The sequence below is a fragment of the Mustelus asterias genome, chromosome 14 (assembly GCF_964213995.1).
Source record: "Mustelus asterias chromosome 14, sMusAst1.hap1.1, whole genome shotgun sequence".
Taxonomy (NCBI): Eukaryota; Metazoa; Chordata; class Chondrichthyes; order Carcharhiniformes; family Triakidae; genus Mustelus; species Mustelus asterias.
The window spans coordinates 82,373,483-82,401,243 of NC_135814.1; the positions used below are offsets into that span (position 1 = coordinate 82,373,483).

Genomic DNA, 27,761 nt, shown 5'->3' on the forward strand with positions numbered 1-27,761 from the left:
AATGCATCACCTCACTTTTATTTAAATTAAACTCCATCTGCCATTCATCAGTCCAGTAGCCCAATTGACCAAGATCCAATTGCAATCCTAAATAACCTTCACTATCCACAATGCCACCAATCTTGGTGTCATCTGAAAACTTACTAACCATACCTCCTAAATTCTCAATCAAATCATTAGTATAAATGACAAATAACAATGGACCCAGCACTGATCCTTGAGGCACACCGCTGGTCACAAGCCTCCATTTCAAAAAACAAGCCTCTACAACCACCCTCTATCTTCTGTCATCAAGCCAATTTTGTATCCATTTGGCTACCTCACGCTGGATCCCATGAGATTTAACCTTGTGCAACAACCTACCATGTGGTACCTTGTCAAAGTCCATGTAGACAATGTCAACTGCACTGCCCTCATCTACCTTCTTGGTTACCCCTTCAAAAAGCTCAATCAAATTTGTGAAACATGATTTTCCACTCTCAAAGCCATGCTAATTGTCCCTAATCAGTCCTTGCCTCTCTAAATGCCTGTCTCTCAGAATACCTTCTAACAATTTGGAGGGCAGTTGAGAGTCAACCACATTGCTTTGGCTCTGGAGTCACATGTAGGTCAGACCAGGTAAGGATGGCAGATTTCCTTCCCTAAAGGACATTAGTGAACCTTGTGTCAGTGGACCTTCTGTGGCACTGCTTTAACATTTCTATGCACTCCTAGAGACCTTCTGATAGTTTTGGTTGTAAGCCACAAATGCTGGGCTTTGGCCATGGCTTCTAATTGAACTCAGCTCCACTTTTAAATGTCCTGCCAGATCCGTGAAATGCTCATGTGTGAAATCCATCCTGCTGTCCTGATGAAAATCATTTCTGCTGGATATGGGCGTGGGGCTTCAGGATCTGGTTTCCCGGAGTCATTTTGGGCAGATTCCACGAGAACCTCGGCCTTTGTTTTCTCTTCAGTAAAGCTGTGATCCATGTCCATGGATGCACTCTTATCTTTACAACTGGTCATACAGTTTGAAGAACAGCAGTGGGTAATCACAACCTGACTTTATACCTGTATTCAGCCATATCTTCTTCACAAAGTAACTTGCATTGCAATCTTGTGTCTGGAAAAAATATTTGCTTAATCTCCAAATTTGATCTATTTTGAAGTTTATTTTATTAGTGTCACAAGTAGGCTTACATTAACACTGCAATGGAGTTTCTGTGAAAATCCCCTAGTCGCCACACTCTGGCACCTGTTCGGGTACACTGAGGGAGAATTTAGCATGGTTAATCCACCTAACCAGGATGTCTTTCGGACTGTGGGAGGAAACCGCAGCACCTGGAGGAAACCCACGCAGACGTGGGGAGAATGTCTGTGCGGAGTCTGCACAATAATTTCTCTACTGTGTTATATCAATCCCAAGCCTGTTGGTGAAATATGAAACTAAACCCTCGGATCTGGATTCTCATTGAGTTGTGATGACATGGGAATCCTTTAAAACTGGTGGATGGGTCCCAATTCCAGGATTCCTGACCCCATTCCTGGGCCGTCTGATATTCAGAAATGGCTTTAAAGGGTACAGGCTAGTTCCTGCCAAAAGTCTGCTCGCTGGACTTCTGATCTGGCCAGCTCCATTGCAGAGATAGGCACGCCCTATTCCTCCAGGATTTTCATGGAGACGGGCCAGTTTTTTAAAGAGTTCAAAATATGGTTCACAGTCCCTCAGAGCAGTTGTGAACCATATTTTGCATGAGGCAAATCTTTTTAAAAAGCAAGTTCAAAACTGCCTCCCCCCCCCCCCCCGCCCCCCCCCCGCCGCGCCCCCAATGGCTGTTCATACACCCAATGCCATGTGCTGCACTTCCATCCCCAAAACCTCCAGTGCTAACCTCTGGCTTCCCAGACCGCTGTGATCAGGGCCTGAGATGTCAATCGAGCAATGTTTTCCCCAAGGCACAAGTGTTTCTACAGTGCAATGGGCTCTCAACCAAACCCTCATTATCTATGCTTAACTGAAAGCCCAGACATCTATTACACTTGTTGGAACAGCTGTGCCCCAGAATAAACATTGCTTTGAATTGGATTACGATCCTGGCCCCTCTTTGGGGCGATTTTAAATCCGGCTTCTTTCTCGCTTAATATTGAGAAAGACCAGCCCCACAGACACACAAATGGATCTGAAGAACTGATCCAACTCTCCCTGAAGGAGAGAAAGTACCAGAGGATATGTCTGTCCTCCAGGCAACCTTTATTGGCGAGTTTAAAACAACTCCGATATCATAAGGGCCTGGGCATCTCTCCTCAACAATGTACTCTCCACTGAAGAGTGGAAAGAGATGGGTTCTCAAGTTTAGATTCAGGATGATATATGAGAGAATATACTTTCTCAACTATATAAAAGTTTACCAAAGATTCAAACATGCAGTGGACTTTTGATGTTAATCACAACATTGATTGTTCTAGGAAAAGTAAGTTTGATATTTTTTTCTATTAGAGAATCCAATTTTTAAAAATGTTACACTGGGATATTTGAGATATCCATCAATATTTAAAGTAGTATCAGGCTAAAATTCCTGGGTAGAAAGCTACAGAGTCTAGTCAGATACCTCCATCCCAATTAAAGTGAGAACTATTAGCATTATATTAGAACAGCTATGCCTTTATCTTGCGAGACACTGGAGTGAAACCAATGAATCTAATAATCCTACTGTGCGGCTCCATTATTTATAACATCAAAGGGTTAAACCAGCAGAAAGAATGTTGAAGCACTTACGCTGGACAACATCCTTTGTTTTCATCAACATCCTTCAAACAAACAAGATACTGAAAGGTGCAGATGATGGTTACTATGCTCATATTCCAGGACTGTGTTAACAAGTGATTTAGGGACATCTTTAAATGTATCCATTGTTAGATTGTGGTATCATATAGTCTATAATACTTTGCTGAGATAATATAGAGACCAGTTTCCTTCATTTTACTAACTGCCTTGTATTAGAGGACCTAACGTATGTTGTTGTGCTTAGCTGCACAATCATGCCCAGGCATGTGTATAAACTTCTAAACCTTTGTCCAGCAGCGTAACGCTGCTTTTAATATTTTACTCTTAATTCCTACTTCACATGGACCTCACTCTTTTAATTTTATATCTTAGTTTTTAAAGCAGGAAGAATTTATAACTCCATATTTCTAGCTGCATTCCTTCACAGCTGGAATGGCAGCTCAGGCTTTCTAATTGTTATGGTCAATTTCACAATGTTTATTTCCACGTTGTTAAGTGGTTTCAAGCACTGACAGTTGTTGGTATTGAGACATGACATGTTCGAGATGGTTGACTCTTTCTTTGCTTTCTAGTGAAGTTACTTTTTAACATAGTAGAAAGTAATGAATGAACTATTTGTTCAAGCTTTTTTTTATATTCTAGAGTTAATTGCTTCTCCACAGTGTATAGTGGGCCAATTGTAGAATCCCTACAGTGCAGAAGGAGGCCATTCGGCCCATCGAGCCTGCACCAACAATAATCCCACCCAGGCCCTAGCCCTGAAACCCCATATATTTACCTCACTAATCCCCTGACACCAAAGGGCAATTCAACATGGCCAATCAATCAACTCGCGCATCTTTGGAGTGTGGGAGAAAACTGGAACACCCAGAGGAAACCCACGCAGATGCAGGGAGAACGTGCAAGCTCCACACAAGACAGTCATCTGAGGCTGGAATTAAACCCGGGTCCCTGGTGCTGTGAAGCATCAGTGCTAACCACTGGGAATGGAAGTGCCAAAGCTTGTAATTGGGTGAGTGGGGGGGGCTATGGAATTGCATGGAAGGGCAGAGTTTACATTGGGGGATGAGTGGTCACAGTGGGTGGGTGGTGGCATCGATTGGTATGGATGGGGCATGAGTATATGAGGTGGTGTGAGGGATGTGTGCTGGTGGGCCTTTGTGTTTTTATTTTAACTGAGGTAAAGTCCCACAGCACCAAAGTGGGCTTCTTAAACACACCATCTGCACATTTTTATATGGCCCCTCTGGCTGCCTTAGGTTGCTTTCTTGATGTGCCGAATGGCCTCCTTTTGCACTGTAGGGTTTCTATGATATCTATGATCTAAATCTTTAATATACAGATTCCATGTCGTTGGAGCTAATATCATTCCTCACTGTTGTGTTAATTTCCTCTTTAACCAGCAATACAACTCCATTGTCCGTCTGTCCTTCCTAAATACTGAATATTCCTGGATGTTCTGTTCCTATCCCTAATCACCCTGCAGCCATGACTCCGTAATCCCACCTATATCATATCTGTTTACATCTATCTGCATGATTAATTCATCCACTTTATTGTGAATGCTCTGCGCATTAAGGCACAAAGTCTTAAGGCTTGTCTTTTGAACATTTCTTGTCCCATTCCCATTATTTTTCACTTTGGCCCTGTTTGATTCTGGCCCTTGATTTATTTGCCTATCACTTTTCATATCCCCATTTCTGTCTTTTGTTCTTGTCTGTGTTTTTCCCTCCTCTTGACTCCTTGCATAGATTCCCACCCCCCTGCCATATTAGTTTAAATCTTCCCAAACCACTGTAGCAAATACTCGCCCGAGGATATAAGTCCCGGTCCTGCCCAGGTGTAACCCACTCAGTTTGTCCTGGTCCCACCTCCTCTAGAACTGGTCCCAATGTCCCCGGAATCTGAAACCCTCCCTGTCACACCATCTTTTCATCTGATATATGCTGCTACTTCTGCTCTGACGAGCACATGGCACTGCTAGTAATCCTGGCATCACTACCTTTGCGGTCCTACTTTTCAACTTGTTTCCTAACTCCCTATATTCGGTTTTTAGGACCTTGTCCTTTTTTACCCATGTCATTGGGTGTTCACTCTCCCTCTGCTGAATGTCTTGTCGCTGCCGCAAGACATCTTGGACCCAGCACCAGGAAGGCAACATACCATTCTGGAGTCTCATTTGCAGTCACAGAAACGTCTATCTATTCCCCTCATAATTGAATCCCCTATAACTATTGCATGCCTACGCTTTTTACTCTTCCCTTGTGCAGCAAGAAGCGGACTTGCAATGAAACACACAGCGCTGCAGCGTGGGGCTCTGGTCAGTGGTGGGGGGCATACTGAGAGGTGGCTGTGGGAGTAACAATCAGAGCCAGGTAGCTCTGAATTTGTGTGTTTTTTGGGGAGTTGGGGGGGTAACTCGATCAGAGGCCAGGGCTGAGAGTGAGAGGGCTGGACAGCAACAGGGCTGGAGAGGGTCGGAGCAGGGGCCAGGCCAGAGAGCCAGCAGCTAGGCAGCCAGTGGGCCACCAGCACACCTGAGCATAGGTCGTCTGCATGGGTGACTCGACCCCCAAGCCAGGGCTGGGAAGGCAGGGGCAAGGCCCTCACTGGTGGGCAGGCCGCTACGTCACCAAGAGGATGGGGTGTGATGTCAAAGGGGGCCTGCAAAAAGAGAGAGTACGATGCCCCCACAATTGTAAATCTGCCTCTGTGCTGCAAAGCCAACTGTAGTGCAATGAATTTGGCTGTTGTTGTTTTCCCCGGAGAGGCCATTTCCTCCGACAGTATCCAAAATGGTACTATTTTGCAGTGGAATGGCCACAGGATATTCCTGCAATGCCTGCCTTGTCCTCTTGCTCTCCCTCGTGGTCCTTTCCTGTCTGTGGATTCTGAGCCTGCGGTGTGACCACCTCACTATACATGCTATTTGTGATACTCTCCACCTTGCGGATGCTCCACAATGCCCCAGTCGCTGCTCCAGCTCCATTATCCAGTCTTCCAGGAGCTGCAGCTGGAGGCACTTCCTGCACACATGCTGTCCCCAGGAAATGGAAAAGTTCCCAGCTTCCCACATAGAGCAGCAGGAGCACGTCATGGTTTTGAGCTTTCCTGCCATGATTTACCCCCCTCTTAAACTTTTGGAAAATTTTTAAAAATCAAATGATATCAATTAATCTTTCCTAGTCCTTGTTATTACAAGTGTCCTGTGGGACTTTTGAATCCTGACATTACCTCAGGAGCTCCAAATGTCAACCTGGCACTCCACTCTCAGCCTTACTCTTTCTCCCGCTCCTTTATCCCCCTGGCTACACTCAGTCTCACTCTTACACGCACACTTTTATCCTCCCATCTCCACTCCCAGTCTCACTCTTTCTCACACTCTTTAATCCTCCTTGCTCTGTTCTCCTACGCATTGGGTGCAGATCTCTCCTATTGCCCTTTAAATCTGAACAGCAGTGTGACAAGGCCCTTTAGGTACTTGCCCATTTAAAAGTATAAATTGTCTCACAGACGGATGGCCCACTCAACATCTCTGGTGCTACTCATAAATTCATAGCAATGGCGGTGGTGGGCAGGCAGGTATCTTGCTGATGGCATGCACTCTATTTTATGAGTGCAACTGTTTACTTTCCACTAGTGGGTGGCCTATAAAATCCAGCCGTGAGCCTCTGTACTATTTGACATAACTCCAGGAAAGCAGCAAACCTTCAGCCTTATCTTGACACATTGAGTTTTATATGTCTTCAGATGTGTGTAGTTGCAGACATTCAAGTGAGTGGATGTGTTGTATCTGTCTCAGGCTTTCATGCTACAATACGTCAAATGTGTACCAGTATTTTCAGAACAGGTCTGGAATAAATGGCAAAAAAGATGTTTCCAAAAAGTCTAACTGCTGCAACTTTCCGGGTTTCTCAAGTTATGATTTCTCCAACGGACATTTTCATTTGAGCGGTGGACACAGCCATATACAAAAATACTAGCATCTTGCTTTCGAAAGGCAAGCTCTCCATAAGAAAGAGTTTGGAAAATATCTTTCTATTTGCACAATAGCTGGGAATTAACTGGACCAACTTCTCTGCCACAACATAACTTTCCTAGTCAGACCTCTTCTGAGGAAATTCATCTTATTGCATATGAAAGTATAATAGCCAAAATAAAACAGTCAATCTGACCCTTAAATTGAAACAAAAAGTTTTTTTTCACTTTTAAATGGGGATGGTGTCCTTTATAAGACAGAATTAATTAAACTACAAGTCTAACTGTCCAAACAAGAATCTGTCACATGGACAGATACACAATGCAAGCCAGGACATTTATTTATAATAAATTTGAGAGAAATCTAGGAAGAATTTATGGTATCTATGACACTCAATCATATCTTTAGGATGTCGCAAAGTACTTCACATCCAATGGATTACTTTGGAAGTGCTGTGTAGCTATAGGTGCACATAGAATCCCAGCAAATACGGCAACCTACTCTGCAAAAAAAAGGAAAAAAACCCTTCAAATATTCGAAATTGGGTACAAAATCAGAGCGCTCAGCAAATTAATCAGCATCTGTGAAGAGGGTTAATAGAATTGTTGTTTGTTTTTTGCATTGTAGGGATGAATTTACAAATGTGAGTGTTGAAATTTCTTTAATAGCAGAATTCCCTGATAAACCAGCAATGATTTGTCAGTCAGTTCGCAGTTCTGAAAGATTGAAGTACTTAATCCTCCAGTGTGAATCACAATATTCAAAGCTGCCACTGAGAATATTGACAGCAAAAAAAAACTATTGAGTAACACCTGTAGTGTTCATTGTTTATTATAAAATGTGACAAGATATCCTCAGGTGGTTTCTCGGTAGTAATTTAATCTTTATTCATGTTAAAAGAATACATTTGGGTATGTATTCTCTCTTTAGTTTCTTTAACTAACACATAATCAGTACCAACAATAACAGAAACTGAGAATGTATTGATGAAATACAAGGCTTCACTTACATTAGATTTCAGTGTAACAAGGCTGTTTCGTACAAATGTTTGAGAGAGTTTTTATATTGGCACAAGGGCATAGTTGTTAAAAATATGAAAAATCTCCAGAGTATTAGAGTATTTGTGATGAACTGATATAAATAGATGTAAACCATCTGCTGAATAATGACCAGCGTTTGTTTTTTCCAGCATTGACACATTTGTGTAAAATAAACACTGTAGAGACCAAAGTTTGCATGTTGCAGAATACATTCCATTTCTAACTTTGATTTGTGTTTCATTTTCATGTTGCTTCTCATCCATGCACATGGGTTGTTTAAAAATTAAATGACTGAGACATTAAAGACTACTTTGAAGCCGAGGCAAGGATTTTTAAATATTATTTCAAACATTGTTCACTCTATTTATTTATTGCAGTCAGTATCCTGTACAAGTTTAATTTTCTCGCTTCCACACTATTAGTAGTTCAGTAAGTTACTGCTCTGGTGATGTGGTGAATATAAAGTGTTATGACGGGATCATCAATAGATCTCCTCGCAGAGTATGAGCTCCCCTATTAAGCAAGTGGCGGCTCACCCGATAAGAAAGGAGCAGCGGGAGTTTAAAATCAGCTGTTTCTACTTGAGCCAGCAGTCGAAGGACTCCTGAGATTGACCTGTGTACTGTAGCTGCAGAAGCGTTGCTTCATTCACCTTCTTCCGTTGGGAAAAAGATACAAAAGTATGAGATCAAGTGCCAACCAACTCGAGTACAGCTTCTTCCCTGCTGCCATCAGACTTTGGAATGGACCTACCATGTATTAAGCCGATCTCTTTCTCCACCCTATCCATAACTGCAACACTACATTCTGCACCCTCTCCTTTCCTTGTTCTCTATGAATGGTATGTTTAGTCTGTATAGCATGCAAGAAACAATATTTTTACTGTATCCCAATACATGTGACAATAGTAAATCAAATCAAACTATGTAAGTAAAGGGTGTTAGTGATGGAATACTGGCCTCAGCGAGATTATTATATAAAGGTTCTATTTTGCTGTTCTATTCATCTGCTGATACCGGTTTAATCAACTTTTTGGAGCTGACAGTGGGGTTCAATGCATATGCAGTGAGATCATTGTACATAATTATTAAAAATTGCAAGCTCTCTTTACTTGATGTAATTCCTTCCCCACACCATTTACAAAAACCCAAATCTTCTTGCACAAGAATGACACCTGAATACAGAAAGCTGCAGGTTTCCCCCATAGATAAGAAATCCAAATCCTCCTTTCTATAGAAAATAGAAGGTTGAGAGGTAATTTGATAGAGGACTTTAAAATTATGAAGGAGCTAAATAATGCCCATGCAAAGTAGATATTTCCATATGTGGGGGAGCCCAAAACAAAAGTCATAAAAATAAGATAGCCAGGTATCAATCCAGTAAGGAATTCAGAGAAACTTCTTTACTCAGAGAATGGTTAGACTGTGGAACTTGGTACCATATGGAGTGGTTGAAACAAATAGCATAGGGGCACTTAATAGGAATCTAGACAAATACATGAGGGAAAAGGAATAAAAGTATACCTTAATAGGCTTGGATTAAGCAGAAAGCTCACTTCACCAGGATCTGTTCCCTGTCCCCGAATATTTGTTAATATAGCCTTTTTCTGGGAGCTGTTGCTTACCTAGTGTCAACCATCTATTCACACCCTTATGAGCAGTGGATACATGATGAGTACTCAAAATGTCAGGGTGGTTACCGCTTCCCCGCCCCGGTTCATCACCCTGCTTGAGGTTAGCTTTTTAATTTACATCATGCTGGCCTTTTTTAAACACTTCAATAGATAATGGGGTGCATATGGTATAATCCTACCAATTTAGGAGTGTCAACATGGCAGCACGAACCAAGTGACCTTGCCATTTCCAGGGATTGTTTATGTAATGACTCAGGAAGCCTGACTGGAAAGCAACTTAGTTTATTACAGAATGCAAAGTAAAACCACTACCATGGTATACACACACTATATGACAATCTGGAATGTTCGTTTCAAGTATTTAATCTCATCAAGAGAAAATGGGAGACCCTTGAGGGAGTAAATGCATCTCATCTCTTTCTATTGGCACAGCACTGAGGAAATGGTCTGTCCCTCCATTCACTCCTGTGCCCCTCTGATTCACTGTCCTTGATTTTTGACTGGGTGTTCAGTGACCCTTCCTAATCTCTCCCCATTGCTCTGTAGACATTTCCCAGTCTCTCATCATTTGTGAGTTGCTGTGGAACATTGTTCGACCACGCAGTCACTATGAATAGAAATTTTAGTCAGAAGTTGCTTGAACTGAAAAGCTGAAGAGGAAGAAATAATAGGAGTGAATAAAAGACATATTTGATAGGAGTGTATGAAATTCTTCATAAAGAGATTGTTTCAATTTTAACATTCCATGGGAATTAATTCATTTTCACTGCTCAAATAATCATTTCCATTGTGCTGCTGTGGAGTTGTTCCAGTCAAGGGAGGGAAATCTAGCATAGAGCCTTCCCAAGTCTATCCTTCCCCACCCTTCCAAAGCAATAATCGACGTTTCACATTTTAGTGAGTTCACTGAGAATATGTTTTAACAGCATAGACCTTTTGTACTTTAATTCAGATTTTAATTATGTAAAGGAATATATTTAAGTAGGAGGACGACACGGTAGCACAGTGGTTAGCACTGCTGCTTCACAGCTCCAGGGACCTGGGTTCGATTCCCGGCTTGGGTCACTGTCTCTGTGGAGTTTGCACATTCTCCTCATGTCTGCGTGGGTTTCCTCCAGGTGCACCGGTTTCCTCCCACAGTCCAAAGATGTGCGGGTTAGGTGGATTGGCCATGCTAAAATTGCCCCTTTGTGTCCTGAGATGCGTAGGTTAGAGGGATTAGTGGGTAAATATGTAGGGATATGGGGGTAGGGCCTGGGTGGGATTGTGGTCGGTGCAGACTCGATGGGCCAGATGGCCTCTTTCTGCACTGTAGGGTTTCTGATATTTTATGATTCTAGGATTCTTCTGTTGAAGTATTTTTCAAGTGGTGCTAATGGAATCTGAGACATTGGAAATTATACAGCCTTCTCAAACCATCTCAGGTCATTTCAGCTCAGTATGATTCCTCTTTATGTCACTTTGGTTTTGCACTGATAGATTAAAAAGGATGACCAAAGGCTTCCCATGAAGAGTCAGCAAGTCATGATAACTGGCAAGAACCCAAATGTGATCCCCAATCTGTGCTGAATTAGGCACCCTTGGCTGTAGCAATGGAAGAATGTTGCAATTAGCTCAGCAGCCCAGTTCAAGAAGATTAATACTCATTCAGGATTTCTGCTCATGACTGTAATCCACAATACTTGATGAAAATCACCTGAGTATGGGCAGAATTAAGTTTGACTCAGACCTTGTATGTACTTGAGCAGTCAATCAGCATTCACACTAAAGTCACCAAAGTGAGGTACTGTTTGCACAAGAAGTCAAAAAATGCTGGAAATTCTCAACAGGCTGCGCGGCATCTGAGGAGAGAGAAGAAAGCAACATTTCAGGTCAAAGACTTTCACAAGAATTGGAGAAGGTTAGAGATGTAATTAGTTTGAAGCAAGTACAAAAGCAGGGAAAGTGGGTGAGGGGAGGAAAGGACAAAAGGAAACATTTGTGAAAGGGTGGAAGACGAGATAAATTACGTAACAAAAGGGGATGATGGTGCAAGGTAAAAAAGTAACTGTTATGATTCTGTGCCTTTAAGAAATGTATTTTAATCATACTTCTCTGCAGGATGTTTTGTCGGCACCTTGTTGTCTGTAGCCAGGTCCTTTATTGTTACTGAAGCAGTATAATCGATATCATAGAATCAAATCATAGAATCCCTACAGTGGAGAAAGATGCCATTTGGCCCATCGAGCCTGCACTGACACAGTCCCACCCAGGCCTTATCCCCGCAACCCATATATTTATCCTACTAATCTCCCTGACACTAAGGGGAAATTGAGTATGGCCAATCAACTTAACCCGTGCATATTTGGACTATGGGAGGAAACTGGAGCACCCAGAGTAAACCCACGCAGACACTGGGAGAACGAGAACACAGTCACTGGAGGTTGGAATTGAACCCGGGTCCCTCGCGCTGTGAGGCAACAGTGCTAACCACTGTGCAACAGTGCCGCCCCATGTTGATATTAATCTGAACTAATGCAGTGTTCTGAGATTTTAATGGTCCCTTGGGCTTGCTGAGTGAAGCTTGATTCGGGGGTGATTGGCATGTCAGGTCATGTGGCTTGGGACAGCTATTTTTCACAGAGCATTTCGGGTTTAGTTTTGTTTTCAGAAGCAGCTTGAAGCTGAGAGAAACAGCATTGCTTTTTCCTTCTCTCTGGAGTTGGCATTTTTATTTTTTAAGTGTTGTTGTGTTGGAAGCTGCCAGAGACTGGGTTTACCTCTCTGAAGTTTGGCTGTTCTGAGGATCTATCCTCTGCAAACAGCTGGCTTGAATTTCTGCCATAGGTGTTGCAAAGCTGGAAATCCAGCATCATGTGAGCATACTTGTTTTTATGCTAAGTCTGAAGAAGGGTGTATGTCTGTAGGATGGTTTAACTTGGAGCAACATAGATAGCTAGCTGTTAGGAGTTATACTGTGTAATTGGTAAAAGTTAGGTTAGCTCTTTTTGTTATATTTTAACTGTTTGAGTAAACTTTGTTTGATAAAAGTTTACTCGTGGGTCACTTGAATCATACCTGGAGTGAAACACCTTAAGCTCACCCTAATGCCAAAATCACATGTAAAACTTAGGGTCCAGACTAACTTCATGGAACACTTTGGAGTTTTTTGGCTAAGGTCTTAACACAGGAAACAAAAGATGTGTAGTCACCAAAAGTTGCTGAGGTTAAGACCTGAACCTGTTGGACTTGATGTTGAGTCTGGGAAGCTGTAAAGCGTTTGATCAAAAGGTGAGGCACTCTTCCTCAAGCTTGTATTGTTTCATTGGAACGATGAGAAATTCTGAGGACAGAGGTCGGCACGGTAGCACAGTGGTTAGCACTGCTGCTTCACAGCTACAGGGACCTGGGTTCGATTCCCAGCTCGGGTCACTGTCTATGTGGAGTTTGCACATTCTCCTCGTGTCTGCGTGGGTTTCCTCCAGGTGCTCCGGTTTCCTCCCACAGTCCAAAGATGTGCGGGTTAGGTTGATTGGCCATGCTAAAATTGCCCTTAGTGTCCTGAGATGCGTAGGTTAGAGGGATGAGTGGGTAAATATGTAGGGATATGGGGGCAGGGCCTGGGTGGGATTGTGATCGGTGCAGACTCGATGGGCCGAATGGCCTCTTTCTGTACTGTAGGGTTTCTATGATTCTATGATTCTTTTATGAGGTCAGAGTGAGATGGCAGACGATTAAAATAGCAGGCACTGACATCTTAGCATCATGCTTTTGCACTTAAGGAGGTGTTTCACAAAGCGATCATCCAATTGGCAATTTGTCTTCCCGGTGTAGAGGAGACCACATCATGAGCAGTGAATATAGTATACTAAGTTGAAATAATTACAGGTAAATCCCTGATTCACCTGGAAGGAGAATCTGGGGCCTTGAATGGTAGGGAAGATGGGAAGAAAAAAAAATGGCAGGTGTTGCATCTTGTGCATTTCCATGGGCTGATACCATGGGAAAGGGTGTTGGGAATGATTACAGATTGGACTAGAGGATTGCGGAAGGAGCAATTCCTTCAGTACTCTGAAAGGGGAGGGGAAGATATGTTTTTTGATGGCATGGTGATGGAAATGTTAGAGAATGATCCATTGAAGGTGTAGGGGACTGGGATTGAAGGTGAGGGCAATGAAAACTGACAGTGGTTTTGTGAGGCAGAAGTGCAAGAAATGGAATAGATGGTTCTGGTCTCGCCTTTCCCTCCCTCTCTATACATGGTGGGATTCCTTATCCTCAGCTTCCACCTCACCAGCCTCCGCATTCAATGGATCATCCTTTGCCATTTCCTCTTGCGTGATGCCACTACGAAATACCAAATGCATCTTCGCTCCCCCTAATATCAGTGTTCCAGAGACTGATACCTCTGTGACACCCCAACCAACTCTTCAATACCCACGACATATCTTTTGTTTCTTCACTTGTCCCATTACCATTTCCTTTTGTCTCACACAATCTCAACCCTATCACAGATCTTCACTCATGTTTGTTTCTTCCCTCCCCAGTCTTCCTACCTCTTTACTAACCTAAAGCCTATCACATTTCTAACTGCTTCTCGTCCTGACGAAAGGTCATCAACTTGAAACATTTCCCTTTCTCATTCCACACATCCTGCTAGAGCTATTGCGTGGAATTTTGCACTCTGTGCATAGAGTGCTGGCTGGGATGAGGAAACCGCTGTGTAGCACTCCACCTACACAACTGAATTTTCTCTCTAGACTCTGTGGTACAACATGCACAGAAAATCTGGGGCCATGGTTTCTGCCATCAGGACGTGGTTTGGTAGTGCCAGCAACATGGGCTCCACAAGCCATTGGGCAACCACCCATTCCCTCCACCCGCCCCCCCCCCCCCCCCCCCCCCCCCCCCAACAAAAAGCAACAGGGAGACAATAAGTTGCAGCTGTTAAAGATAACCATAGAATCCCTACACGTTAGAAGGAGGCCATTCAGCCCATTGAGTCTGCACCGACTTTCTGACAGCGTAACTGACCCAGACACACACTCCTGCCCTATCTCTAACCCCACATGTTTACCATGGCTAATCCGCCAACCCCCATACATCTTTGGAGACTAAGGGGCAATTTAGCATGCCCAATCCACCCAATCTGTGCATCTTTGGAATGTGGGAGGAAACCGGAGCACCCGAAGGAAACCCACGCAGACACGGGGAGAACGTGCAAACTCCACACAGACAGTGATCCAAGGCTGGAATTGAACCCGGGTCCCTGGCTCTGTGAGGCAGCAGTACTAACCACTGTCCCATCACACTGCACTACTGAGAGTTACTGGAATCTTAGTCAATAGTGAGGTTTGCCAGATGTTGCCCCCCCGTCCCCCCCGCATGCAATGGGGCAACCCTTCCCAACACACATGGGGAACAACACCACCCCCCCACCCCCCCCCCCCCCCCCCCCCCCGCAATGAGGCTACCCAGAAGACCCCCTCAGTACTGCCCTCTAGCATTGCCAGGGCATTTCCCAGGCATGACCCTCTCCCCCACAGCCCATACTTATCCTTGCCACCCCGGCGGGTTCAAAGAACAAAGAAAATTACAGCACAGGAACAGGCCCTTCGGCCCTCCAAGCCTGCACCGACCATGCTGCCCGACTTAACTAAAACCCCTACCCTTCTGGGGACCATATCCCTCTATTCCCATCCTATTCATGTACTTGTCAAGGCGCCCCTTAAAAGTCACTACCATATCCGCTTCCACTACCTCCCCCGGCAACGAGTTCCAGGCATCCACTACTCTGCCTCGTACATCTCCTTTAAACCTTGCCCTTCGCACCTTAAACCTATGTCCCCTAGTAATTGACTCTTCCACCCTGGGAAAAAGCTTCTGACGATCCACTCTGTCCATGCTTCTCATAATCTTGTAGACTTCTATCAGGTCTCCCCTCAAACTCCGTCGCTCCAGTGAGAACAGACCAAGTTTCTCCAACCTTTCCTCATAACGAATGCCCTCCATACCAGGCAACATCCTGGTAAATCTTTTCTGTACCCTCTCCAAAGCCTCCACATCCTTCTGGTAGTATGGCGACCGGAATTGAACACTATATTCCAAGTGCGGCCTAACTAAAGCTGCAACATGACTTGCCAATTTTTAAACTCAGTACCCTGGCCGATGAAGGCAAGCATGCCATATGCTTTCTTGACTACCACCTCCACCTGCATTGCCACTTTCAGTGACCTGTGTACCTGTACACCCAGAGCCCTTTGCCTATCAATACTTTTAAGGGTTCTGCCATTTACTGTATATTTCCTATCTGTATTCGACCTTCCAAAATGCATTACCTCACATTTGACGGATTGAACTCCATCTGCCATCTCTCCGCCCAAGTCTCCAACTGATCTATATTCTGCTGTATCCTCATCACTATCCGCAAATCCACCAACCTTTGTGTCGTCCGCAATCTTACTAATCAATCCAGTTACATTTTCCTCCATATATAATATATATATATATATATATATATATATATATATATTACAAACAGCAAAAGTCCCAGCACTGATCCCTGAGGAACACCACTTGTCACAGCCCTCCATTCAGAAACGCACCCTTCCACTGCTACCCTCTGTCTTCTTTGACCGAGCCAGTTTTGTATCCACCTTGCCAGCTCACCTCTGATCCCATGCGACTTCACCTTCTGCACCAGTCTGCCATGAGGGACCTCGTCAAAGGCCTTACTGAAGTTCATGTAGACAACATCCACTGCCCTACCCTCATCAATCATCTTCGTCACTTCCTCGAAAAACTCGATCAAGTTCGTGAGACACGACCTCCCCTTCACAAAACCATGTTGCCTCTCACTAATACGTCCACTTATTTCCAAGTGGGAATAAAGCCTGTCTCGTAGAATCCTCTCCAATAATTTACCACTGATGTAAGGCTCATCAGCCTTTAATTACCTGGATTATTCTTGCTACCCTTCTTAAACAAAAGAACAACATTGGCTATTCTCCAATCCTCTGGGACCTCCCCTGTAGTCATGATGTGGAGATGCCGGCGTTGGACTGGGGTAAACACAGTAAGAAGTTTAACAACACCAGGTTAAAGTCCAACAGGTTTATTTGGTAGCAAAAGCCACACAAGCTTTCGGAGCCTTAAGCCCCTTCTTCAGGTGAGTGGGAATTCTGTTCACAAACAGGGCATATAAAGACACAAACTCAATTTACAGAATAATGGTTGGAATGTGAATACTTATAGCTAATCAAGTCTTTAAGATACAAACAATGTGAGTGGAGAGAGCATTAAGACAGGTTAAAGAGATGTGTATTGTCTCCAGACAGGACAGCCAGTGAGACTCTGCAGGTCCAGGCAAGCTGTAGGGATTACAGATAGTGTGACATGAACCCAATATCTCGGTTGAGGCCGTCCTCATGTGTGCGGAACTTGGCTATCAGTTTCTGCTCAGCAACTCTGCGCCGTTGTGTGTCGTGAAGGCCGCCTTGGAGAACGCTTACCTGAATATTAGAGGCCGAATGCCCGTGACCGCTGACATGAGGACCTTACCTAGAGGAACTTCCTTACTCAGAGGGAGTACATGGTGGGGGAGCCTTTTGACTACATGCAAATGTATTTAAATGAGGGCCTACCGTTACTGGACAGGAAGCTCATTACCTCAGCAGTGAGTATCTCGCTTTCCCACTCTTGTGATATTTTGGGCTCGTGATACTGTTTCTGCTCATGGCTAACGTGGGTGCAAAATCCCCACCCTGCCCCCCTGAAGTTTTTCAGAATTCTCAGTTTTTATACCGCAGATTACCATCTTCAATGTTCTGATTATTGTCAAGTTGGGTCAACGTCCTGGGCTGTAACCATGTTCTCATACTTACACCATGTAGACTGTGGGGTTGAAGACAGCAGCTCCCCACCACCTTCTCAAGTACAATTCGGAAAGCACCATAAATGTTGGCTTTACATATACAAAATATACAAGTTAATGGCTTCAGCAGAAAAGGAGAAAAGAGGTAATTGGCAAGAGGTTAAAAAAAGTGGTTATTTTTACTTATTTATTTGGGAAGAGATTAACTGTGAACCCCCAAATGTTGTGTTTCCAATCTTGTTTGGAACTTCAGGGATGCTGCCAATGTGATTCTCACAATTTTGGACAGAAAAGGTAGAAAGTCAATAAGTGATCCCAACCCATGCCATTTTATATTACTAACCTATCAGGAACAACATTTTAAAATGACTTAACACATAATAGAGTGAAGTGAGATGTGCCAAAATGCTAATGAAAGAACAACATTATCCATTACATTGTCTAATTAAATAATCTGCATTTCCTGACTAATTTCTTAGTCCTCAGGGGAAGAGTTAAATTGGAAGGACATATGGCATTGATGAATACACACTAATGAAAAATTCCATTTGTTTCTTGAAAAGATCTTTCCATTTGTAAGCTTAAAAGAAAAGGATATATTATATGATTTCAATACATATTTAAAGTTTTATCTTCCAGTGCAGTGTCAAGGAATCACAACTTCATATACAATTTAACATTTAATTTTGGGCTAAGAAATCATACTTTATCATAATCTTTATGCTCAAAGTATTGATATTACTAGCAGATGATCCAAAGTTATATGTGTGATCATAGAATCCCTCCAGTACAGAAGGAGGCCATTCAGCCCATCGAGCCTGCACTGACAACAATCTCACCGAATCCCCGTAACCCCACATATTTACCCTGCTAATCCCCCTGAAACTAGGGTCAATTTGTCATGGCCAATCAACCTAACCCACACATCTTTGGACTGTGGGAAGAAACCAGAGCACTTGGAGGAAACCGATGCAGACACGGAGAACATGCAAACTCCACACAGACAGTGACCCAAGCCGGGAATCGAACCCAGGTCCCTGGCGCTGTGAGGCAGCAGTGCTAGCCACTGTGCTGCCCATGAACAAGACTTGGCCACGGGAAGCAATAACGGGCTCGTCTGAGAGTTGAACCTGGGACCTCTCGCAGACTCGCTGGGAGAACAGAACAATTACTCATTTCAGCCTTGCAAGTGGTTATGTTAAGTAGAATTAAAGGACTTTTGTTTATTTAAGTCCCTTTGCGATTTCAAGTAAGAGTGATTGACAGGGTCATGTGATGTGGTTTATGTGCAGTCCTGGATCTGTAGAAGAAAGAAACAGGTTTTTGCAGAAAGGACTTGGAGTTTAGCTGTTCTGGTTGAAGTTAGGAGTCTTGCAGGCTTCTGAAAGCTCTACATCTCTCTGAAAACTCCAAGACTGTCTACACTCATTGTAACAAGTATATTTATAATTGCTAACTGCATTTACAGTGGACTTTAAGTCTTTAAGAAGAATGTTGCTTATTTGGAACTGAAATAATGTTAGAAATTGGAGTTATTTATTTTCATGTTTAAAGATCGTTCAACTGTTAAGACTTAATCTGCTTCATTTTGTCAGAGTTATACTTAAACTGCATTGTGAATGAAGCTTGTTTTGATAAAAGATCCCTAATTTGTCAGTGGAATTGCTCCTGAAGTGAAGCACCCTTTCCTCACATTCTTGCCAAAGTAGAAGAATTGTTGGGATCTAGTCTGACTTCATAATATACCTTGGGGTTCTGGTCCAGGACCCTAACATATGATACAATTTTACTTCAAAATAAAATGTCCACTGGCCTTTCAACACAAACAGGAAAGTAATTCTAATGTCATGAGTCAAGTACTGTTCACAACTAATTTTCCCATTTTTGTGTGAAGGCCCAAATACAATGGAGCCTTCTAATTCATTACCAAGATCATTTTCATATTGTTTGGAAGTTCCATATGAAACAAATTAATTCTTAAATTAATTGCATTCTTTCCAGGTTAATGCTGATGGTGTTATCACCAAAGAAGAACAGATATACCTTCTTATTGCAGAAAAGGCAAACTGTGATCTACATATATTGAATAAAACTGAAGAAGGTAGGACTTTGCTGTGGTGTTTAATTTGTTTCTTTGTCAAACAGTTATGTTATGTACTACTGGGTATATTAAGTGGACACCAACTAGTTGTTAAGAAGGCGTACAGTGTGTTAGCTTTTATTGGTAGAGGGATTGAGTTTCAGAGCCATGAGGTCATGTTGCAGCTGTACAAAACTCTGGTGTGGCCGCACTTGGAGTATTGCGTACAGTTCTGGTCGCCGCATTATAGGAAGGATGTGGAAGCATTGGAAAGGGTGCAGAGGAGATTTACCAGGATGTTGCCTAGTATGGTGGGAAGGTCTTATGAGGAAAGGCTGAGGGGCTTGAGCTTGTTTTCGTTAGAGAGAAGAAGGTTAAGCGGTGACTTAATAGAGGCATATAAGATGATCAGGGGATTAGATAGGGTGGACAGTGAGAGCCTTTTTCCTCGGATGGTGATGGCTAGCACGAGGGGACATAGCTTTAAATGGAGGGGTGATAGATACAGGACAGATGTCAGAGGTAGGTTCTTTACTCAGAGATTAGAAAGGGCGTGGAATGCCCTGCCTGCAACAGTAGTGGACTCGCTAACATTAAGGGCATTTAAATGGTCATTGGATAAACATATGGATGATATTGGAATAGTGTAGGTTAGATGGGCTTTAGATTGGTTTCACAGGTGATGCAACATCGAGGGCCGAAGGGCCTGTACTGCGCTGTTATGTTCTACGCTCTAAATTCTTACCTTCAGCGACTGGTATATGGGAACACCCAGATCGTGTTGCACATTCCCCTCTCTCAATTTATAGCCATTCAGATAATAATCTGCCTTTCTGTTTTTGCTACCAAAGTGGATCAGCTCACATTTATCCACATCATACTGCATTTGTTATGTATTTGCTCACTCACTCAACTTGTCCAAATCACACCTGAAGCGTCTCTCCATCCCCCTCAGAGCTCACCCTCCCACCCAGCTTTATGTCATCTACAAATTTAGAGATATTACATTTAATTCACTCATCTAAATCATTAATATAAATTGTAAAAACTGGGGTCCTAGCACTGATCCTTGTGGTATTCCACTCGTCACTGCCTGTCATTCGGAGAATGACCCTGTCATTCCTACTCTTTGCCAACCAGTTTTCTATCCATCCCAATACACTACCCCCAATCCCATGTGCTTTAATTTTACACGCTAAAATCTTACGTGGGACTTTGTCGAAAGCCTATTGAAAGTCCAAATAAACCACAACCACTGGCTCCACTTGATCAAGTCTTATAGTTTAATTTAAAACAAATAAGAGAAGTAAAGACAGTATGAGGAGCTAATGTAAAAGGATATTAAGCAATTTTCTATAGCTATCTAAATAGTAAAATGGCGGTAAATGGAGGAGTGGGGCCTTTGGATCTAAGAGGAATTTTAGACTGAGATATTTAAGTATTTCATTTCTGTTTTTATTGTGGAAGAGGATGCTGTCTGAATCATAGTGATAAGAGAGGTAACTGAGTCACTGGATGGACTAAAAATTGATAACGTGGATATATTATGTAGCTTGACTGTATTTAAAGTAGATAAGGTGCCATGACTGGGTGAGATGCATCCAAGAATATTGAGGGAAGTAATGATGGAGATTGCAGAGGCACTGGCCATAACTTCTCAATCCTCTTTATATGTGGCATGGTGCCAGAGCACTGGAAAATTGCAAATGTTTATAAAAGGGTGCAAGTTGCTCAGTAACTAGAGGGCAGTCCAATCTTGGTAATATGGAAACTCAGAGAAAAGACAATGTAGGGAAAAATTGAATAGTCACTTGGGCAAATGTTGATTAATTAAGGAATGGCTGTATGGATTTGTCTGGGGAAAATCATGTTTAACTAACTTTCTGAAGTTTTTTGAAGATGTAACGGAAAGGGTTGATGAAGGTAATGTAGTCGATGTGGTGTACATGGACTCTCAAAAAGCATTCAATAAAGACTTGTGAACAAAGTTAGAGTTCATGGAATGAAAAAAGAAATATCATGGATATGAAATTGGTTGAGTTACAGAAAACACAGCAGTAGTGTTTGGTTGTCTTTACAGACTGGAGGAAGGTTTATAATGGGGTTCTCCAGGGTTGGTATTACAACCATTGCTTTTCTTAATATATATTAATCATCTAGACTTGGTGGTCAGAGCATAATCTGAAAATTTGACTGACACAAAGCTTGGAAATATTGTAAAATGTGGGGAACTACACAGGGAAATACAGTCTGGTGGTATGGGGTGGACAAGTGACAGATGAAATTTAATGCAGAAAAGTGTCAAGTGATTACTTTTATTAGGGAGAATGAGGAGAGACAATAGAAACTGAATGTCACAGTGCTAAAACTGGTGTAGGAGCAGAAGTACCTGTGAGTATACCTGAACAATGCATTAAAGGTTACAGGGCAAGTTGAAAAAGTGGCTAATAAAATGTACAAAATCCTGGGAGTTATAAATAGAGGCATAAACAATACAGGCAAGGAAATTATGATAAAATTGAAACATTGGCTTGTGGGTAATATGCAGGAAAGATGTAAAGGCATTGAAAGGATACTGACAAGATTCATGAGGAGAATCATACCAGGGATGAGGAACTTCAGTTACATAGATTGTAAAAGATGGGGATGTTGTCCTTGGCGAAGAGGCAATTTGATAGAGGAGCTCAAAATTGTGAGGGGTATATACAAAATTGATGATGAGGACTTGTTCCCTTTGATGGAAGCATCCAGAACCAAAGGACACGGATTTAAGCGACTGGCAAAAGAAGGAATGGTGACATGAGGAAAAACATTTTTACACATTGAGCAGTTAGGATCTGGAATGTGCTGCCTCAGTGTGGTGGAGGCAGATTACGTTGAGGTATTCCAGAGGAAATGACATAATTATTGGACAAGAAAAGCTTTGAGGGCCTCGGGGAAATGGCAGTGGTACTAGGCAGATTCTCTTACAAATCTGGATTCACTGGCCCCGTTCGCCACTGGAGGGAATCCCAATGGTCCGCAGAATCGGGAGGCGGGACCAAATTTGGATTTCCGCTGGGCAGCAAACCCGTTGCGATTCACCCAGTCCATCCCGTTGGTCTCAATCAGGTTCCCATCCGATAGTTATGCAAAACCCCTTTTTTAAACATAATTAGAGGGCTTGAAGCCCAATTCGAAGCCTTCCCGTGATGCACCTGCCTCCCCTGTGGGAACCGCAATGGGCGGGCTTTGGCGCAGGTGCAGACAAGCATGAAACTCGCATGTTAGACTCTGAGGGGGATCGAAGAGGTAAGTGCTCTGCCCAGGTGCCCCTCTGCCACTGCTAGGCTGCAGAGGTTGGGTCCCCCAAAGGATCTGGGTATTGGGGGCACTCAAGCTAGGGGCAAGGGTTTCACCTTGGGATTTCCCCTGGGATGGAGGTCCTGTGGCTAAACTGCCCCTTCCAGCCCTGGGAAACCTGAAGGTCACTCCTGGAATGGTGAGATCAGGATGCTCTCTGATCAAAATCTTCATTCTGGTCTGTGTACTGTGAGAACTTTGAGGTGGCCTGGTCACTTTAATCTCCATGCCCCCTGGACACCTGGAAGGCTTCCAAATCACAGCACTACTCCATTCTGCAGGAGGGATTCCCCTTTATCTCTCAGAAGCTGCAGGTGTGAGAAGACCCCTTTGAAGTCATCTGACTCAAAGGTCAGCTTCCCAAGGGGGGTGGGGGGGCCTGCCCCATTCTTTTAGCACTGCATTTTCTTCAAGTCTCTGAGCCTTCTGAGAAAGCTTAGAACCCTTGTAAACCTTTGAAATCTCTTGCAAACCTTTGAAGTCCTTTGCGATCCCACCAAACTGTCTACCCATGATGCTAAAATAGAATGCATTTTTTTTTTAAAGGTGAGGTGGGTTTTTGTCTTAACCTAGACATTAAGCATCACCTGTGTGAAATACAGAAAAGTAAGTCAATGCAGGAGGATTACCAGATCATCTGCTCTTCCTTTTTGAAATTATTGGGAGAAAAATCCAATAAATCCCATTAACCATGTACAATCCTTACCCACACTATTCTCCCCTCACCCTCCCCACTCATTGTTGGAACCAGATATGTCTTTTAGTGCTTTATCCTGGTGATGCTTACTGCTCTGGTAGCAAGGGAATACGGGCAGCTGTGTTGGCATTATATTTGATAAACCAAGACAATCCATTTTCACTGCTTTCAGCAATACTTCATTGGAGATATTGCAACACTGCAATCAAATAAAAATCATATTCCTGTTTTCAACTGTAGTGGACGGAACATAAAAGGTCACTTGTACAAAACATTCTCCAGTGTAGATTGATGATGGGAAATGAACAGATTTTGTGAAAAGTGAACCAGCTTTCAATTTGCTTGACCCCTTCTAACTTGGAAGTTGTTGGAAGTGGCACAAAATTAGTTCGTACCTAAATGTTCAACCCAATTGCATTTGAAAAATAAGCCCGAGGAGGAAAGGACTTTGTAACATGTGGAGCTGGATTTTCCTCTATACACCCAGAGTTTTGAGCCATTTCTATCCTGTTCACCATGGTGGAAGGTGATAATTGATCTGTGAAAGCAGCAAGAATTGCCTTGCAAAGGCTTGGTGGAAGAAGGAGGCATCACGGAGGCCTCCCTCACTCAATTTGGGCTTAATGTACCTACCGTTATGGACAGATGAGAGGGGCAAAATTGAACTCTCTTATTCTCTTGTCATCTGTCCGTTAGCAGAGGTGTTTTTTAGTTTTAAATATAGGCTGTGATTCTTATTCCAAAAACGTTTTGTTTGTGTTGTTGATTCTTATGTAACTCACACAAGCTCTCAGGATTAAATTTGAAATTTAGTTTATTCACACATTCAAACCCGGGCAGGGAGATGATTATAACCACACACGCCACATGCACACACACACAAAAGAGGGGCTTTACAACTCTGAATAACTTAACAGTAAAAAGAACCACAGAAATGGATATCAGTTCAGGCGATTGCCCGAGTCCAGAAAGTTGACTTGCAGATGTTCCAGCTGGTTATTGTCTTGGTACACCTTTGGACTCCACTAGAGGGGTAAACTTATAAAGATGCAAATTATATCCATTTCCTTTCAATATTTTGTTCTTGAAATGGACCTTGACTATCCCACATGTTAGACATATGTCAGGGCATGTCTCCAGTGTAATCCATTTAATACCTTAGTGGTCAATTTACAATTCCAGATATCAGGTGACTTGTGACAGCCACATTTTGGTTCAGAAAAGTTCATTTTAAAATAAGCAAGAAAAATAAAATTGATTTAAAAGCTTATGATTTCTTTTATATCTTAGGGACATGTCAGCATTAAATATTTTATGCTTTGATCTTGTGATTTTCATATTTTGCTAGTAAGATTCCTGTACATCCTGTACCTAAGATTCCAATATAGAATGATATTCCCTGGTTGCAACAGAGCTTGAGAATGGGCCTGGATACTATGTTGCCACTATTTCAGCACCACCAACCAACTTCAGTCGGTCATATCTACATTGTTTTTATTTTATTATTGCTTAGAAGTAATTACATTTAAAAATTTTAACTAATTCTCAGGATGTGAGTGTCACTGACAAGGCAATATTTACTGTCCATCTCTAGTTGCCCTTAGAAGGTGAACCGTGAGTGATTTGATGCAACTGAGTGACTTGTTAGGTCATTTGCAATGCTGGTTAACAGAGAATAACATTGGCATGGGACTGGAATCATAGAGACCAGACTTGATATGGACAGCAGACTTCCTCCCCTTAAGGGCATTAGTGAAAGCAGCGGTTTTATGACAAATCAAATGGTCACATTTACTGATACCAGTTTTATATTTCCACATTTTATGAACTTATTTCAAATTTTCATGATGGAATGTAAACTCATGGATAGAATTTTATTGGCCTCCAGGGAGGGGACTGGGATGTTGGCAGGGAGGGGGAGAGAGCATGTCCAACTCCTTCCCATTACCATGACATTTCGTCAGCGATGCCAATTGTCCTGCCACAGAAGCCAATTGAACAACTTAGGTGGCCAATTAAGGACCTCTTTCCACCAACATTGGCTGCAGACCAAGTGCTGGAAAATTGGTTTAGAATAGATAGGTGTTTGATATCTGCACAGACATGATAGCCTGAAGGGTCTCTTTCTATGCTGTAAAACTCGATGACATCACCATGTGGGGAAACCTCTTAGTGAACTGTGGTTGCCTGACAAATCAGTGGCCTCGGATTGGCTGCCGGTAGCAAAGGCTTCCCCCATGTCAAGACCACCGCCTTGCTCTCTTCAACCATCGCAATCCCTCACCAAGGCCTGCTTGACAGGCCCCAGCAACTCTGAGTCCTTTACCATATACTGTGGGTGGCATCTATGCTCCTTTTCCAGGCTGAGTGAAATCCCGGCATTGGCCACCACTGCCTTCCCTCTTACTAGCTAACACCTTGTGAAGACAAGATTTCATCCTTTAAATGGACAGGAGCCTCCATGGCAGCTGCTTAATGGTGTAAAACGCAGTCCGAGGCTCCCAGAAACAGTCAACACAGAGTTGCCCCCAGCTTCCCAGCCTGGGGATGGGGCCTCCAGATCTGGGCCCATGTCTCGAAATTATTAGCCTTTGTCTCTGGATAATAAATCCAGCAATGTAGCCACCATTACTGGGGTTATAATCATAGGATCCCAACAATGCAGAAGGAGGCCATTTGGCCCATCGAGTCTGCACCGACCCTCCAACAGGGCCCAAGCCCCCCCATCCCCGTAACCCTGTGTATTTACCCCTCTAAACCCCCTAACCTACACATTTTAGGACAGTAAGGGGCAATGTAACATGGCCAATCTACCTAATGCACATATCTTTGGACTGTGGGAAGAAACTGAAGCACCCAGAGGAAACCCAACGCTGACACGGGAAACATGCAGACTCCACACAGAGAATGACCCGAGGCTGGAATTGAATTCAGGTCCCTGGTGTTGTGAGGCAGCAGTGCTAACCACAGTGCCACCCATGAATGTGGGACCTCATTACCACAAGAGCAGTTAAGAAGAGTATAAATGCGTTGAAGGGCAAGGGAGATAAACACATGATAAAGAAAGGAATAATAAGATATACTAATGGTGTTAGATGAAGAAAGGTGGAAGAAAGCTCACATGAAGCATAAACAGCAGTTTGGTTGAATGACCTGTTTCTTTACTGTAAATGTTTTGTCATACAATAAAGAGCAAAGAAAATTACAGCACAGGAACAGGCCCTTCGGCCCTCCAAGCCTGCACCGACTGAACTAAAACACCTACCCTTCCAGGGACCATATCCCTCCATTCCCATCCTATTCATATATTTGTCAAGATGTCCCTTAAAAGTCACTATCATATCTGCTTCCACTACCTCCCCCAGCAGCGGGTTCCAGGCACCCACCACCCTCCGTGTAAAAAAAACACTTGTCTCGCACATCTCCTTTAAACCTTGTCCCTCGCACCTTAAACCTATACCCTCTAGTAATTGACTCTTCCACCCTGGGAAAAAGCTTCTGATTATCCACTCTGTCCACGCCCCTCATAATCTTGTAGACTTCTATCAGGTCGCCCCTCAACCTCCGTCATTCCAGTGAGAACAAACCAAGTTTCTCCAACCCTTCCTCATAGCTAATGCCCTCCATACCAGGCAACATCCTGGTAAATCTTTTCTGTACCCTCTCCAAAGCCTCCCATCCTTCTGGTAGTGTGGTGACCAGAATTGAATACTATATTCCAAGTACGGCCTAACTAAGGTTCTATAAAGTTGCAACATGACTTGCCAATTTTTAAATTCAATGCTCCAGCCGATGTCTTCTTGACTACCTTCTCCACCTACATTGCCACTTTCAGTGACCTGTGTACCTGTACACCCTCTGCCTATCATACTCTAAAGGGTTCTGCCATTTACTGTATATTTCCTATTTGTATTAGACCTTACCTCACATTTGTCTGTATTAAACTCCATCTGCCATCTCTCTGCCCAAGTCTCCAACCAATGTATATCCTCTGATGAATGTCCTCATCGCTATTTGCAAATCCACCAGCCTTTGTGTTTCCGCAAACTTGCTAATCAAACCAGTTTTCCTCAAACAGCAAAGGTCCCAGCACTGATCCCTGAGGAACGCCACTTGTCACAGCCCTCCATTCAGAAACACACCCTTCCACTGTTACCCTCTGTCTTCTATGACTGAGCCAGTTCAGTATCCACCTTGCCAGCTCACCTCTGATCCCATGCGACTTCACCTTCTGCACACGTCTGCCATGAGGGACCTTGTCAAAGGCCTTACGGAAGTCCATGTAGACAACATCCACTGCCCTACCCTCATCAATCATCCTTGTCACTTCCTCAAAAAACTCGATCAAGTTAGTGAGACATGACCTCCTCT

At 43.2% G+C, this 27,761-nt stretch overlaps 1 protein-coding gene across 1 annotated transcript in view; it reads left to right on the forward strand.

The window, feature by feature from the left end:
• LOC144504073 (parathyroid hormone 2 receptor-like) overlaps positions 1-27,761 on the forward strand; it is a 162,725-nt gene that overhangs the window by 24,597 nt on the left and 110,367 nt on the right. The window contains exon 2 of the mRNA XM_078229238.1: positions 19,273-19,372. Within this exon, the coding sequence (XP_078085364.1) occupies positions 19,273-19,372 (100 nt within the window). The remainder of the gene's footprint in view (positions 1-19,272; positions 19,373-27,761) is intronic.